Raw genomic sequence first — 17,801 nt, forward strand, 5'->3', positions numbered from 1 at the left:
GAGCCAGTGGAGAGCTTGTAGGAGAGGGGAGGCAGATGTAGAGCGCTTGGAGAGGAAGATAGGCCGTGCAGCAGCATTAAGGATAGACTGGAGAGGAGAGAGATGGGATTTGGGGAGGCCAGATAGGAGGAGGTTACAATAGTCCAATCTGGAGATGACCAGTGAGTGTATGAGGGTTTTAGTAGCATCCTGGGTGAGATAGGGTCTGTTCTTAGAAATATTTTTGAGATGGAAATGACAGGACTGTGAAAGGTTCTGGTTATGTGGTTTGAAGGAGAGGGATGAGTCCAGGATAACTCCAAGACAGCGCACCTTGGGACTAGATGAGATAGTTATTCCATCAATTGATAAAGAAATAGCGGGAAGTGAGGTGATGTGGGAGGGTGGGAAGATGATCAGCTCTGTCTTAGACATATTAAGTTTAATAAATCGCTGGGACATCCAGGAAGAGACAGCAGAGAGACAGTTGGAGATACGAGTTAGAAGAGAGGGGGAGAGATCAGGGGAGGAAAGGTACATTTGAGTATCATCAGCATAGAGATGATAATGGAGGTCAAAAGAGCTGATGAGTTCACCTAGAGAGGAAGTATAGAGGGAGAATAGGAGAGTGCCAAGAACAGAACCTAGGGGAACACCTACTGTAAGAGGCTGTGGGGGGGAAGAGGAGTCGTGAGAGGAAACTGAGAAAGATCGGTCAGAGAGGTAGGATGACAGCCAGGAGAGGGCAGTTTCACGTAGACTATTAAGAGCCAGAAGCTCACTGGGGCTTGCGGGAACGAGACCCTACCGCAAGGGTCTAGTCGCAAGCCACGATGGTCGAAACCATCGCGACCATCACCTGGTCGCTCCCAATAGTTGTGAGTGGTCACCCACAGCTATGCGAGCGGCCGGGAGGCCGCACCAAAATAACGCCCTGATTCAGAGCGAGCGGTCTTTCAGAGCGTCCGGCTCTGAATCAGGCGCTTAATCCCAAGAATAACATTTCCACTGCATTTCAACCCTGCCAAAAAAGGACCAGCTGACATCATGTCAGTGATTCTCTCCATTACGCAGGTGCAAGTTTTGAGGAGAACAAGGCTGGAGATCACTCTGTCATGCTGATTGAGTTATGGTGCATACATGGTCAGATTTTTCTTCAGATCTGAATGATAATGATTCAAAAAATCGTTCATATCTGAAGGAAAATCTGACATATCTGTCACATGAACGATGCGCGTTCCCGATGGTCAGATAACGATATCTAACATCTGATGTGTTTGCAGTCAGACTTGGACGATTCCATACATTTTAATGCAGTCAAAAATCGTTCAAATCTTTGGTAAAATCGTTCATCTGACAGATCTCACAAATCTGACCGTGTGTATGCTCCATTAGAATAACAGACTAGTAGTTTTAAAAGGAGGGTGGAGCTTGAAATCATTGTTCTTTTTCTGTTAACTATGGTTACCTGCAAGGAAACACGTGCAGTCATCATTGCTTTGCAGTAAAAGGTCTTCACAGGCAAGGAGATTTCTGCTAGTAAGATTGCACCTAAATTAACTATTTTTTGGATCATCAAGAACTTCAAGGAGAGAGGTTCAATAGTTGTGAAGAAGGCTTCAGGGCGCCCAAGAACGTCTAGCAAGCGCCAGGACCGTCTCCTAAAGTTGATTCAGCTGCAGGATCGGGGCACCACCAGTGCAGAGCTTGCTCAGGATTGGCAGCAGGCAGGTGTGAGCGCATATTAACGCACAGTGAGGAGAAGGCTTTTGGAGGATGGCCTGGTGTCAAGAAGGGCATCAAAGAAGCCACTTCTCTCCAGGAAAAACATCAGGGACAGACTGATACTCTGCAAAAGGTACAGGGATTGGCCTGCTGAGGACTGGGGTAAAGTTATTTTCTCTGATGAATCCCCTTTTAGATTGTTTGGGGCATCTGGAAAATCACTTGTCCGGAGAAGGAAAGGTGAGCACTACCATCAGTCCTGTGTCATGCCAACAGTAAAGCATCCTGAGGCCATTCATGTGTGGGGTTGCTTCTCAGCCAAGGGAGTGGGCTCACTCACAATTTTGCCTAAGAACAGACATTTTATAATACTGAAGGCAAATCTCGCATGGATTTCTCTCATAAGCTTTTCCTCTAAAGGCCCCAATACATCAGCGACTGACTCGCAATTTCCCAAACTCCAGTCGCCGGGATCGCGGCATCGGTGAAATCCAACATGTTAGATTTCACTGATTTGCCGATGCCCTGCACAAAATATGATTGGGATTGGCAAATTGGGGATTTTTTACGAGAGCTTCATCCAGAGCTTTGCACATACGCACATTAGTTGAGCTGCAGACACCACTTCCGGCTGTCCACAGCTGCACAGAAGCAGCTAGCAATCGGATGGGCATTACAAAGCTGCATCCAATGGCTGGCAACCATTGAATACCCACAATTCTATAGAAATAGTGCCTCCATTAAATTGTGAACATGGTTGCTCACCATCGACTTCCGATGTCCATTCCTAACCTGGGATAAAAAAACAAAAACATTGTTGCACTTTCTGCCATCAATTGTAAAACCATTGAGTATCATTGGCAAACCCATTGATGGTCAATGGCCATCCACAACCAAGCTAAATGCGCATTTCTCAGTAAATTTACTATCAGTGAAATAATGATAGTTTTTCTTTCCGTGAAATATACTAATGATCAGCAGTAAACATATGATATATGTGAATGGACAAATATTCTCTGTAAAGTGCTGCGGAATATGTGTGCGCTATATAAATAACTGGCAGTAGATAAATAAATATTTATATTACTTAATGGCATTCATAAAAACAGCCTCAGCGTGGCTGACAGTTACATGCAGTTGCTGAACGCAGCCTGGGCTCTAGAGGGCGCTGTGTGCGTTACAGAGAGGCGGCACAGAGCGTTCTCCTCGTTAGTATGTGGTGCAAGTATGCGCCTCCTCATTGGCTGCGTTGGTCACGTGATGCGGCGTCTGTAAGCGACTGCGCATGTGTGACGTTCAGCAGTGAATGCCGGTATAATGGCTCAGGCGGGGCGATCGAATCGTCCGCAGTCAGAAGATCGCCCGCGACCACGCAATGTGTCCCGGGAGGAGGCCCTGCACCTGGAGGGTCACAGACACGCCTGTCATGTCATGCTCTATGCGCCCACTACGGCCAAGCTGTTCGAGCGGGTCCCTATTAGATATGTTGTGCTGGTGAGACCGGGGAGTGGGAGTTGCACTATATTACTACATATACTGTATAGCATAATACTGCTTGGACTGGGTGATGGCATGAGGTGCTGGTAACACTGGGGTAGGGGTCATGAGCTATGAGGAGCTGGTAACACTGGGGGGGGCACATGAGATATGAGGTGCTGGTAACACGGGGGGGCACATGAGATATGAGGTGCTGGTAACACTGGGGTAGGGGTCATGGGCTATGAGGTACTGGTAACGCTGGGGGGGCACATGATATGAGGAGCTGGTAACACTGGGGGGGGGGCGCATGATATGGGCTACAGGTAACACTGGGGGGGGCACATGAGATATGAGGAGCTGGTAACACTGGGGGGGGCACATGAGATATTTGGTGCTGGTAACACTGGGGGGGTACATGAGATATGAGGAGCTGGTAACACTGGGTGGGGGGCACATGAGATATTTGGTGCTGGTAACACTGGGGGGGGTACATGAGATGAGATATGAGGAGCTGGTAACACTGGGGGGGGCACATGAGATATTTGGTGCTGGTTACACTGGGGGGGTACATGAGATATGAGGAGCTGGTAACACTGGGTGGGGGGCGCATGTGATATTTGGTGCTGGTAACACTGGGGGGGCACATGAGATATGAGGAGCTGGTAACATTGGGGGGGCACATGAGATTTGCTGGTAACACTGGGGGGGGCACATGAGATATGCGCTGCTGGTAACACTGGGGGGGCACACGAGATATGCGCTACTGGTAACACTGGGGGGGGGCACACGAGATATGCGCTACTGGTAACACGGGGGGGACACATGAGGTATGCGCTACTGGTAACACGGGGGGGCACATGAGATATGCGCTACTGGTAACACGGGGGGGGCACATGAGATATGCGCTACTGGTAACACTGGGGGGGGGCACATGAGATATGCGCTACTGGTAACACTGGGGGGGGCACATGAGATATGCGCTACTGGTAACACTGGGGGGGGGGCACATGAGATATGCGCTACTGGTAACACTGGGGGGGCACATGAGATTTGCTGGTAACATGGGGTGGGGGCACATGAGATATGAGGTGCTGGTAACACTGGGGGGGCACATGAGATATGAGGAGCTGGTAACACTGGGGGGGCACATGAGATATGAGGAGCTGGTAACACTGGGGGGGCACATGAGATATGAGGAGCTGGTAACACTGGGGGGGCACATGAGATATGAGGTGCTGGTAACACTGCGGGGGGGGGGCACATGAGATATGAGGTGCTGGTAACACTGGGGTATGGGTCATGAGCTATGAGGTGCTGGTAACACTGGGGGGGCACATGAGAAATGAGCTGGTAACACTGGGGGGGCACATGAGAAATGAGCTGGTAACACTGGGGGGGGCACATGAGATATGAGGAGCTGGTAACACTGGGGGGGGGCACATGAGATATGAGGACCTGGTAATACTGGGGGGGGCACATGAGATATGGGGGGCACATGAGATATGAGGAGCTGGTAACACTGGGGGGGGGGCACATGAGATATGAGGACCTGGTAACATTGGAGGGGGCACATGAGATATGAGGACCTAGTAACATTGGAGGGGGCACATGAGATATGAGGACCTGGTAACACTGGGGGTGGGGGCACATGAGATATGAGGACCTGGTAACATTGGAGGGGGCACATGAGATATGAGGACCTGGTAAGACTGGGGGGGGGGCACATGAGATATGTGGACCTGGTAACACTGGGGGGGGGCGCATGAGATAGGAGGTGCTGGTAACACTGGGGGGGGCCCATGAGATGTGAGGACCTGGTAACACTGGGAGGGGGGCACGTGAGATATGAGGTGCTGGTAACACTGGGGGGGCACATGATATGAGGAGCTGGTAACACTGGAGGGGGGCACATGAGATATGAGGAGCTGGTAACACTGGGGGGCCCGAGATGTGCTGTTGGTAACACTGGGGTGGGGGGCACATTAGATATGCGCTGCTGGTAACATGGGGGGGGGGGCATGAGACGTGGTGGCATTGGGGGTAGTAGATGAGCAAACATGTAAAACCTCTTCCTTGGTGTAGTAGCCTAATTCATATTCCATTTCCATATTTTGGAAACTCCGTTTCTGTGTGGTATTTGGCAGTAAAAAGGGAAATGTATTAAATCTTGGAGAGAGATAAAGTAGAGATGTTGCCCATACCGACCTATCAGCTTCTAACGGTCATTTTACAGGCTGTGCTAGAAATATGACAGAAGCTGATTGGATGCTATGAGGAACTTCTCCTCTATATCTCACCAAGTTTTGATAAGTCTCCTCCTCAGTACTCCATGCTGAATTCCATCCACACCTCAGGTGTATAAAGTGCTGGTGAAAGTGGGCTGTATAATCATTGTTTCAGAGCTAGAAATAGTGTCCTGGTAAAACTAGTTCAGTAGGGGTAATTTGCAAGCCATAAAGGTATCGGTAGACCTGTAGTGCTGCTTTATGTGCACAGTTACTCCTGCTTACCTGAGAAGCGTGTTTTGTGGTCTTTAAAAATACCTGTACAACAGCCATTTGTTGTGACCTTATGCAGGGAGTAAAGGCCTCAGTAGGGAACACTCATGTAAAAGCTCCATTTCTTCCACTAAGGGGGTCTATTTACTAAGCTTTGTTAGGAGATAAAGTGAACGGTGATAAGGTACCAGCCAATCAGCTCTTACCTGCCATGTCACAGGCTGTGTTTGAAAAATGGCAGTTAGGAGCTGATTGGCTGGTACCTTATCACCGTTCACTTTATCTCCTAACAAAGCTTAGTAAATAGACCCATTAGTCTCGTTTCCCATCCCTATTGTGAAATCTTGTTTCTGTACTGCAGTACAGCACCTAATGCACACTTAGGAGCAGATTCAGACCCGTTCGCTAGGATGCTATTGCTCGTAGCTGGCCGATATTTGCATTCTGCGCATGCATATGCATCGCAATGCACGTGCGTGAACCACTGCGAAAGATCGGGAAGCGCTCGCTCGCCCAGCATAGATAGCCCAGTTGAATGAGTGACAGAAGAGGCCGTTTGTTGGTGGTAACGGGCAGGCCACTGGAAACTGTTGAGTGGAGGTACGAACGCAGGCGTGCCTGAGTGTTTCAATGCCGTTTCAGAGGCGTGAATAATTAGGAGGCAGCGTCATAGTACACGTCACCTGGTTGTATTTCACACTGAAATGATCACAGCGCTTGCGGTAAGGTAGAATCCGATTGTGCTCGATGTACCGATGTTTTCATGCACTTCCAGGAGATGACGTGCGCAAGTGGGCATCTGCATACACAAATTGATCGCACGCCAAGACATAGTGGGCATGCTAATGCCTTGCGATCGCCTGCCTTGCTGGATTTGCATACGCTGGGAGCGAGTGAATGCATCTAGCGAGCAGGTCTGAATGAGCTCCTTAGCACGGAAAGCCCTGATCTGCCAAACTCTTGCCTTGATCTTGCCACAGTGGATCCAAACCTGTGACCATATACAAATTTGAAAAGTAGCAAAACTTCCATTAAAGTAGATTGATTTAACAAACTATAGACACCGTTATGGTTTACTGGTTAAATTTAATACTGAATTGAATAGCTGACCATGTAGTGTCGCTGCTGAGTAAAGCTGGGTACATCCTGAGATGATGTCGTTATGATTTGACCAAATCGTAACAACATATTGTGCATTTTGTATGCACGATATGCTCGCTCCGGCGGTCGCATGCAACGTCCATTTTGATGCGCTGCACGCCAAGCATTGTAATGATGGACGGAACAAGTGATTGTTCCGTCGTTCATTACATTGTTCTAATGTGTACCCTGGATCCGATATGTCGGCCCACAAACCGACTGGGTACAAATCGCTCAGTGTCCTCAAGACATCCTAACAGTCCAGGTTTTAAGGAAATCCATGCTTGATCACAGGTGACTTAATTAGTACCTCGGTCAATTTGATTTACCCATCTGTGCTTAACCATGGATATCTCTAAAACCTGAACTGTTGGAGTGCCTTGAGGGATGCATTTGGGAACCTTTGGTTTAAGGTATTAGAAGGACATCATTTGTGTTGACATCTTAGACAGCAGAATGACTCGTAACAACCCCCCAGAGGACTATATACTTTGTATACTCCACAGGTATGCGTAGGATGTGTCAGATAATTGCAATCTTAAAAGTTTGAAATGGTAAAAGCTGTACTAACTTGTAGAGTTTATGCACGTAGACTTTAGAGAACCTACAGTAGACCATAGCATGGACATACCTTCCTGGCTATTCATTTTGGTGAGCCTCCATTTGACTTAGGGATCAGTGAGGCATGGGTACTGTGAAGGGCTCTTGTAGAGACACGGTGGACATTCATTGATTATAGTACCGACAGATAAAATTGAAGCACAGTAACCTTTTCTTCTCAGTAATCTTCCTTTAATGATGTACTCTCTCTCTTTTTTTTGCACGTATTTATTCTTTATTTACAGATGATGATGCGGTTTGATGGGCGTTTGGGTTTCCCTGGAGGGTTCGTGGATACTAAAGACAATTCCCTGGAAGAGGGCCTGAACCGGGAATTACGTGAAGAGCTGGGCTCCTCTTTCAACACCCTGGAAGTGACTGAGAATGATTATAGAAGTTCACAGGCCCGAGAGTTCCCACAGAAGGGCGTCACACACTTCTTCACAAAGGAATTAACGTTGGAGGACATAGAAACAATTGAAAAAGAGGGCGTATTTGCAAAAGACCATGGGTTGGAGGTATGTGTAACATCTAAAAGCATAGATATGTCACTATTCAAAAAATATTCACAGTTTGCCGTCTCCTAGGTAACATCAATGTTTCTTAATAGTTATGAGGGATGTAGTTATTTTACCTCCGCACAGGATGCTGGTAGTCGAAATCCCGGCGCCAGAATCCCGACCCTAGGCCAGAACACCGGCGCCGGAATCCTGATATCAGTTGAGATGCCGACGCTGGCATCCCGACAGCCAGCATCCTGAATGGTGGGGGGGGTTGGTTCGAGGGTGTAGGAGGGAGCGTTAGTAGACTTAGCCCCTGTCTGGATTCTCTGCATCGGGATGCCGCTGTCAGTCATTTGACAGCTTGCATCCCGACTGCCGGTCTTGCATACCCAACCCGTTTATAAGATGTGTCTTTGTTTGTGATAGTGTGGAGATGGTTATAGAGCACAAGTTGTTAAGGCAGTATTAATGGCTAAACTATATTTTTCTATATGTTGTGACATTGGACAACAGGAAAATTGATACATCATAGTTAACATTGTGTGTCTCGTGATTTATTTTCTGTGTTTATACATGAAGTGTTATACCCATAGTCATCTAATACATTGTCTTAATGTGTGGGTACAGGATAGAAAGGGGCAGTAGGGGTGGGTACATCATAGGGGTACACAGATCAATCCTATTAATTGAATGCAGCACATAATTTGCTGTATGTTGGAGTATGCATATAAGGAAGGAGCTAAAACCCATCAGAGTAATTTATAGTAGTGTTTTGAACATGATTGTTGGGTTCATGTGCAACAGAAGGAGGGAGTGGGTGATGTGGTGGTGAAGCTAAGGGGAGTGGGTGATGTGGTGGTGAAGCTAAGGGGAGTGGGTGATGTGGTGGTGAAGCTAAGGGGAGTGGGTGATGTGGTGGGGAAGCTAAGGGGAGTGGTTTGTAGTTGCTCTGTAATAGTTTTCTATAAATCATTAGTTGAGATGGGGAGCATACACAGGTGTCCTTGCCCATCTAGCCTCAATAAGCCATGCGCATGATATGTCTGCCGTGAATGAACCACCAGGTCCCATGCAGATCTTCTAGTGTTGGGTGTCCTTTTTTTTTTTTTTTGCCGGAAATGCACCTGTGGCAATGCGATGCCTTACAATGCACTAGGAGACTGTGCTGATTATTTTGATATGCGACACTTGTATATCTGTGTGCGACTGAGACTTTTTAGGGGCACTTTGTCAGTGAGAGATCTAACAGACTGTATTACTTACACTCATATCTGGTAACCTGCTCGAATGCACTGCCGTATCAATGCATTCCTTTGTGTAACAGTGAGTGGTGTTCCCAGCAGTAATTTTTAGGGGTAAATTTACTAAACAAATCCACCATTTTCCCTCATTTTTGCTTGCGGAGCTTAAAAAGGCACAAATATCGAATGCAATACCAGGCGTGTTAGGCATTTTATATTATTGCCGTTTTAAATCCCATCTGCAAAACCCGCTGATCGGGTAAATCTAACCCTTTAGTTCTTTTTGATCCTCCTATTCACATTTAGGTTTCCCTTCTCCTATAGGTGATGGGCTTAGTGCGTGTACCGCTGTATACGTTACGTGATGGAATCGGAGGACTTCCGGCCTTTCTGTCCAACAACTTCATTGGGAACTCAAAAAGCCAGCTGCTTTATGGGATGCGTACCCTGCGCCTGCTACGGGAGGACCAGATTCAAGATGCTATGTGGGCCAGCCAGAGTATTCAGTACTGACCCTGCCGCTATTAGAGGAGTATCCTAGAACAAGACTACGCCTAAACTGTTTAGATTACACTATGAAATGCCTCCATGACATTGTCATATAGCTGATTCTTTCTGTTTACATGTGATCATTGTTGCAACCAGTTCATGAGCTTTCTAAAGATGTGTGTTTGTGTGTGTGTATATAAACGTATTTGGTTTATTTCAACTACTAGTGCTTATACCTCCCAAAATATTACCAAAAGCAATCATGCAAGATTTATTTTTACGCCTCTACATTTTTTATAATGTTTTCAATTAGGTTCACTTTATGTAGAAATTGATCCTGGAGGTCTGTGAGGGAGGTGGGTGACGTCCTTCGTGAGGGCTCAGCGTTTTTTTTTTGCCTTTTTTGAAATTCCTAACACAATGATCATTACGCTGAATGAAAGCTGATTGATAGAAAATGTAACGTTTTGCCCTATTCGGTTTCTTACAAGTCTAAATATATAAACTCAACTAGTATTTTCAGTGCTGTAAAGCCTTGATTAATTAATGTGTAAGGTATATCCTATGGAGATGGCTTTTGTTTCCGAATAATCATGTAACATACAATGACACTGTGTAAATTTTGTGTTTAAATAAACCCATTTATATATATAAAAAAAAATATTTTCAATAAAAATATAAAATGTTTATTTTTGTTTTGCAGATCTGTGAGTATTTGTAAACTGAGAATAAATGTGTGCGCAGTTATTTACAAAACATGGAAAAGAATGTCTTGTTTTGTTGTGCAAATAAAATAAAGCAGTATGATTGCAAATCTATACAATAGCAAATCTAATCTTGAAAATATTTACACCTATTGCTGCACTTCCTGTCTGTTCTGTATATGGGGCCTGATTCAGAGCCGGACGCTATTTGCGGACGCTCGTTGAGAAAAAGGGGCAGGATATTTAAATTGAGCGCTCGCTCTTTGCGGTCTGTGGACGTCTCTATGTCTGAGCGAGCGTCCGAAACATGCGCTCGCTATTTTGTAAAGACGCCCCTTGGCCGTTCGCATCATACGTCATCTCCGCTATTTATTAGATTAATAGAGTACATTGAAAGGCGTCTGCACTGCTCGCAGTGCTTGTGGTAGGTTTTACTTCCCGCAATCACTGCGAGCAGTTCAGGCTAAAAGACAACCAAGTGACGTGGTCGATGACTCTGCTTTGTTAATTATGCACACCCATTAAACGCCCGTTTGGCACACCTGCGTTCGGATCTCCACTCCCCGTTTTCAAGCACCTTCCCCTGTTACCACCCACAAACGCCTCATTCTGTCACTCAAATTAGCAGGCCCTTGCTGTTTTACGAGCGCACGATTTCCGACCGCACTGACTGGTTGGCGCATGCGCATTACGACCCATACGCATGCGCAGATGTGCGAACATCCCTCGAAGCGAACGAGCGGCCGCTTACGAGCGGCTCTGAATCAGGCCCATGGTGTGATGTAGCAGGATCATACGCATTCCCTGTCTCCCAATCTGTAGCATTCCGGTTGGCAAGCAGACCTGGGCTTTCTCCTCATGGCGTAACCCTTCCTGATCATGTCCTGTTTTATTAAGTTGTCAAGGACAAACAGTAAAGTGTACCTGGTATGCAGGGCTAAAAAAATGACTCCTTACTACTTACATATGAAATGTCCTATAGACTAGGAAGTTAAACTCAATTGTGCTAATATGGGCACAAATGTGCTCGTACTGTACATATTGTGCAGTTACAGTAGCCTGTTTCTGCTTGCACTTCCATAGGTTGCAAGCAGAAAGCCACAATAAAAACTCATCCTGTAAAGCCGTTCTGGTAGCTGATTGCAGGTAATTGAATTGTCCCTCTTAGAGTAGGGCTGGGCAATTAGTGGCCCCCACAGCTGTTGTAGAACTACACATCCCAGCATGCATTGCCATAGTTCTGCTATTTGGCCATGTTAAAACTTGCAAGGCATGCTGGAATGTGTAGTTCAGCAACAGCTGGAAGGCTGCTTATTGCCCACCCCTGCCTTAGAGAAGCATTACCAGTGATTTACACTGTTTTATGATTTCATACTCTTGGCACATGCATATTAGCTGCTGCTGCTGGTCCTACCACTGGTAAGCTTACTTTCGCTAATTGATTAAGTTGAACTGGGCTTTCACACTGTAAAATGTCAGTTTACAGTAACATAGCTGAGAAAGAAGCTGTATAAAATGTGGTTTGATTTTATATAGCCAAAAAATTGAGTAGTTGCAGATAAATGATCCCTGAGGAAGTTCCAATGTTTAAACAGTGAAACGCGTTAGTGATTGAGAGTACACCTCTGCACCATGGATATTGTCCCCTCCTGCTAGAGGGGACGTGAACTTATGCTTACATTTGAACCAGCGGCTCCCTTGAAAGAAAGCTCTTCACAACATAGCCGCTAATTGACCAATAAGGAGGCAGGAATTAAATTCAAAGTGGTGTGCCACCAGCTTCGCACACATCACCCATTTCCGGTAGTACCAACATTGCAAGTTCTCCCTCGCACCTCTATAGGGGGAAGGGGGGGTGAGAGAAAACTTGTGAAGTTGGTGGGTACGTAGTGGTGTTTAAAAAAATGACATGTCTTCTTACACAATTTGTGATCATTTTTTGTTTTAACAGGTTGAAAAGTGTGCTGCAAGACCACCTAAGTAAGACCACTGAAGTAAGGCAATTTTACTTAAATAGTATTGCTAAGTTACTGAACTATTAAAACCTATTATGATTTAAATATCTAGATCAATTAATTGGGACTTTTTATTATCCTTTATATGGCACCACAAGGGGTCCTCCGTGCCATACACAGAATATAAACAGAAACCGTATGAACAAAACAAGTAAAAAAGTCACTGATACCCCTTTCTCATATAAATACTGGGTTGCACCCGGGATTTTGTCAACAGTTCCATCGTGGTTGTGACCCGGCTGAGACCCCATTCAGGCTGGCGTCATCTACCCAGCTTATTGCTGGGTCGATGATGTTACTGCCATCACGTGCTGAACCGGCGCTTTGAGATGAGATACTCTCCAAGCGTTGGCTCATCCTATGCAGTGAACGAGACCCGGGTTATACGTTCACACTGCATCACGAGCCAGGCTGAAATGCCGGGTCTCTCGGCCCGGCTTATGTCAACCTGTCTCTTTCACACTGCACAGTAACCCGGGTTGCTGCGCGTTCAAGTGCAATAATCCAGTTTATTGCTGCAAGTGTGAAAGGGGTATTACAGTATAAAACATCGCAGGACATGGACAAGGTATATAAACCTTTCTGTATCAGCAGCCATAATACCCAACTAAGCAGCAGAGCTGCCACAGCCAAAGGTTAGGTGCCGTTGTAGGAAGTGGGGAAGGAAAAGCACATGAGCGTAGAGGGCCCTGCTCGTGAGAGCTTACAATCTAACATGATCTTATAACTTTGAGCAGCAATCTTGAGTAGCAATCTATATTCCCGGAGACCTGCATGGTGCCAGAGTCTACACACCTGTGTTACTGGAGAGAGAGAGAGGAGGGGGGCCTACACAGAGATTGCACACAGGCCCCTCCTCTTTTTTGCCACTACTGGTTTGAGCTGTCTTTAAGATGGCTTTACTTAAGCTGCCTACTGAAGAAGTGGCATTTTAAGCTGGGTACACATTAAACGATGTGTACTCAGCGATCCGATGGGCGAAACCCCCTCCCACCGAGCGACGAGCCGACATATCAGGCAGAAAATACACATTAGACGATCCGGTGCCCAGACGACCGATATACCGGCCCCTGCTGCATGGGGTCGCCAGTCGCATCCTCAGATTGAGCTGCATGTAGGGACGTCCTGACGATCCCACAGGAGCTCGCAACGGCCGACTTAGTGGGTACACATTAGACGATTTTGACAATATGTTGGCCTGATCCATCAGATTGGGCCAAAAATCGTCTAATGTGTACCCAGCTTTAGAGGCCATAAGGGATGGACTGTAAGTTTGGCAGCCCAATGTTCTCCTCCGCTCTCATTTCTCCAGAGTAAGAAGGAGAGGATGTACAATATGTTATCATAAGATAGATATTGTGGAGGTGCTGGTTAGTGTCAGCCAGTGGTGGCTGCAGTACAGTCCAAAATACAAATAGGGGAGCCACACCAACTGCCAGTGAGTCTCAGCCGCCGATGTTATCGTTCAGTCGTCCAAAATATCGGCAAGTGTGTACGCACCTTAAGTTAAACCCGGAAGGTGGTTATCTGTTATTTTAAACTCTTTGTGTGACACTTATTGTACCTCTTTTACAAGCAACGAAAGCCACTGACACTGTCTCAGATTCCAAATCTACTGTTATAGGTCAGCTTCTGCCTCTGATAATGACTCGCTTAAGATTGCATTTGTGGCAGAGACCTTCACCTTTCGCTTGGGCGGAGAGTAATGGTAAGCATCCTTAGCGATCCTCAAACAAAGTCTGATGTTTTCTAAATAGTCACCGAGAGACATTTTCAAACATTAAATAATTTATTCTTTGTAAGACTTTTTTGCAGACATGAAATACTCCCTTAAATGTATCAGAATGGGACGTAGGAGAGAACAGCAGTGAATCAGTTGCAGTAACTGGAGCTGTATCCTCCTCTGTCCCAGCAGAAGATAATCTGATGTGATCAGGTCCATGCTCCTCAGATGCTCCCACGCAGCAGAGTTGGCATGGCCAGTTCTCCAGGAGGCTCATATCTCCTACCCGCTGTTGCTAGGTGGCAAGCCTACCGTAGAACAAACTTATTAGTCACCTACTTAAATTTCCTTGGAATATGCATAGTACATAATGTGAGACAAAAAAATCTGTTTTTCAGCATCAAAACACCTACAAGGTTTTTGATAACTCTAGCGGAAAACATCTTACGCTGTGAGTTCTGAAAGGCAGTAATTATTAATGGCTCTCGCCTAATATTAGCGCTTTATTAACTTTAAAAAGTAGACCTGACCCCCCCCCACTAGCACCAAACTGACACAATCAGGTATGTCACTGTGCGTGTAAGTGTGCAAGGGTATATATAAGGTAAGCTCCACTGGGGCAGGGACTGGTGTGACTGGTCAAAGTATGCGCTATATAAATAACTGTAAATAAATACCTGAGTACTTATAAAGTGAAACTGATATCAAAATATCTGCAAAGGCTATTCAGCAAGATAAGCTACGATTGAATGGCGATGTCTTCTCCGCTAGTAAGCTGTTGTTTTTTTTGTTTTCCCAAAACCTGACTGGTTCTTTGCTGCAGTTGATGGCTGCTTCCAGCAGAGGGTGCACAAGTGGCTTAGTCAATCAGAAGTAGATATGAGAAAACCTCTAAAGGTCTGATCACCAAAATATTTGTGAAGTCAATCACTGATCCGTTTAAGCTGAAGTGATCAGGGGCAGGATTTTTAGGTGGGGGGGGGGAGGTTCCATATTCCTATTCAGCTGTCAGCGCTTCAGCATGAGGTTGTATGAATGCACCTGACGCAGAAGCATTGACAGCTGAATAGGCAGCGGACGGGCAGCTCCGAGGGTGGCACGCCGATTGTGCAGAGACGGAGACGAGGCTGTTTCTGTCTCTGAAAAAAAAGAATTGGTTGGCCAGAGTGGGGTTTGAGTACTCAGAAACCCCCCCCTGCGTGCGCTAGTTATGATAGCAATATAAATCACTGAGCACGGGTTACAAACTTGTTGTATTATTATCCTATTTCTATTTCTTAATTCCAATTCCTATCTTAAAGACAGAAGTGCCACCGATATCCCATATCTACAACCTGTTTTAAAAAAAAAAAAAAAAAGATTGGGGTTTCCTTTACTCCTATTGCCATACTGTATTATCTCTTGTAATTATCAAATTACAACATGATGGTGTGTTTGAATTTAATATAAAACATAACTTTTATTATGTACCCTAAAATATAAAGCAGCAAATTGATAAAATATAGTAGTGATATTTGTTAGAAACAGTGTGAATAAGAATATAAAATCTATTATCCACCTGTACAGTATACCTTTTCTCCAATAATTGTATGTGTGATATTAATTTGTTATAAATTATTTCCTTTCTGTTATATCAACTGGAATCATTCCATTTGCAATCATAGTATTTGTTTTTCGATGTTCCTTTGATATTCACAGTATTGTTTTTATATTCTTATTCTCATGTTATAATAAAAGTTAAGTTTTATATTAAATTCAAACACACCATCATGTTGTAATTGGATAATTACAAGAGATAATATACTGTATGGCAATAGAAGTAAAGGGCACTGAGTAAAGGAAACCCCAACTTTTTTTTTTTTTTTTTAAATGCCGAATTTACCAAGCACTTGGCTCGGTAGGCGTTAGTTGGTGTTAGATTTTGTAGCCATGGGGCTACACATCTCAGAATTTACTGGTAGAGGGATCTGTAGGATCCCTACCCTGCAACGGCCGCTTGCACATGGGCTGTCTGATGGCCGTGCCTGCGCGGTATCGTGGCCGGGTCTCGAATCCGGATTTAAAGTGATCGCATTAGCAACCACTTTACTTTTACACATCGTAAGGACGGGCTTTTACGATAGCCTTGGTCTCTGGATGTAAATAATAAATACATCTGGGCGATACCTAATTTCTTATTGCCACCATAAGGAATTATAGTTATTGGGACCAAGGGTCTCATTCAGACCCGGTCGCTTGCGCTGAGCGCTCGCAACCGGGTCGATGTTAACGCCCTGCGCACGCGCAGCGGGCACACTGTGCGTGCGCAAGCCCCGGAGCAAGAGAGAAACTCTCTCGCTCCGGAGCTCACTACAAAAGGGCCGGCTGTCGATGTTGATCGACAGCTCGGCCCGTTTTGTAGGCGGGGCGGGGGGATGGTTCACAAACGGAGGCGTTCCTGCTGTTTTGTGGGCGGCTGCACTGACATTACCAGTGATGTCAGTGGGGAGCTTCCTGCTCGATCAGAGCAGGAAGCTCCCTGGGGCTTGCAGCTGCCGAGACCCAACCTTAGGGTCTCGCCGCAAGCCCCGATGGTCGCGATGGTCTTGACCTGGTCGGTCGATAAAGCTGTGGGTGGTAAGCTAGCGACCAGGAGGCCGCACTTAAAAATAGAAGCGGCCGCCCTCATTCAGAACAAGCGCTCGCTTCTTGCGAGCGTCTCTGAATGAGGGCCCAAGTCCTGATAATGAATAAATATGTGCCCCTAAGTGTGATGTTTACATACCTCCCCAACATTATAGATGTAGGAATAGGGTCAAATCGCGCGCTGAAGGCGTGCGTCCCCGAAAAGGGGTTGTGGTTTACCGTGAAGGGGCGTGACCTGGTATGGAGGGGCATGGCCTTGCCTGCACACCCCTATTCTGTCACTCTGGGGGCGTGCTCACCACTCCTGGAGATGCTGGGCTGCCCCCATAGACTTTCCCTAGACAGTATAGATGCGCACGGCATCTGCTCACCCGCTGCTCTGCTATGCCATGTGCTCCCTCCAACTTCCCCCCACACCGCAGGACTCTGCGGCCCGTGGGTTCGGACTGTCCCACCCAAAGCATCCGAGGGGTCTGTGTGAAAAGACTTGTCTGTGTACACATTCATTTATTGGTTTGTGCATACCGTCCTGTAACCTTTACTATTATGTATATTATATATTTTTTTCTACCTTATGTGTTTTTGAGTCAATGCTTAATTCCAGCAGGCAGAGTTGTTTATGTTTGTTGCCCCAGAAATTATGGAGCTTTGCTTTGCTCTCTGCAATGGAGACAATAGAATCTGGGGAACGGAATTGGTATGAAATACCGCCGGCCGCATGGTTCGATTCCCGTCAACGGCAGCCCGACAAGAGCAGAGTCCCGAGCAGCAGAAGCCCGACAGCGCTGGAAATCCCGATCGTCTTCGGGTAAGTATATACTAACCCCCCTAACCCTCCTTAGGGGTGCCTAACCCTAACTTCCCCCCAAGTGCCTAACCCTAATCCCCCCTCTAAGTGCCTAACCCTAACCACCCCCTTCCCTGCTGCCTAAACCTAAGTCCCCCGGGGGGGTGCCTAACCCTGTCTCCCCCGGGGGTGCCTAACCCTAACCCTCCCTCCCCCTAGCCTAAACCTAACCCTCCCAGGGGGGTGCCTAACCCTAAGTCCCCCCCGGGAGCCCTAAACTAACCCTCCCCCCC

The 17,801-nt window shown here is 46.3% G+C and overlaps 1 protein-coding gene across 1 annotated transcript; it reads left to right on the forward strand.

Annotated features, from left to right (window-relative positions):
- Positions 1 to 2,957: 2,957 nt before the first annotated feature.
- On the forward strand, positions 2,958 to 9,846 carry NUDT16 (nudix hydrolase 16). Its single transcript, XM_088471044.1, has 3 exons — positions 2,958 to 3,198; positions 7,667 to 7,939; positions 9,490 to 9,846. The coding sequence occupies exons 1-3, from the start codon at positions 3,022 to 3,024 to the stop codon at positions 9,676 to 9,678; spliced, it is 639 nt and encodes a 212-aa protein (XP_088327170.1). The 5' UTR covers positions 2,958 to 3,021; the 3' UTR covers positions 9,679 to 9,846.
- The last annotated feature ends 7,955 nt before the right edge of the window (positions 9,847 to 17,801 follow it).

The sequence above is a fragment of the Taudactylus pleione genome, unplaced genomic scaffold (assembly GCF_031769625.1).
Source record: "Taudactylus pleione unplaced genomic scaffold, aTauple2 ptg000002l, whole genome shotgun sequence".
Taxonomy (NCBI): Eukaryota; Metazoa; Chordata; class Amphibia; order Anura; family Myobatrachidae; genus Taudactylus; species Taudactylus pleione.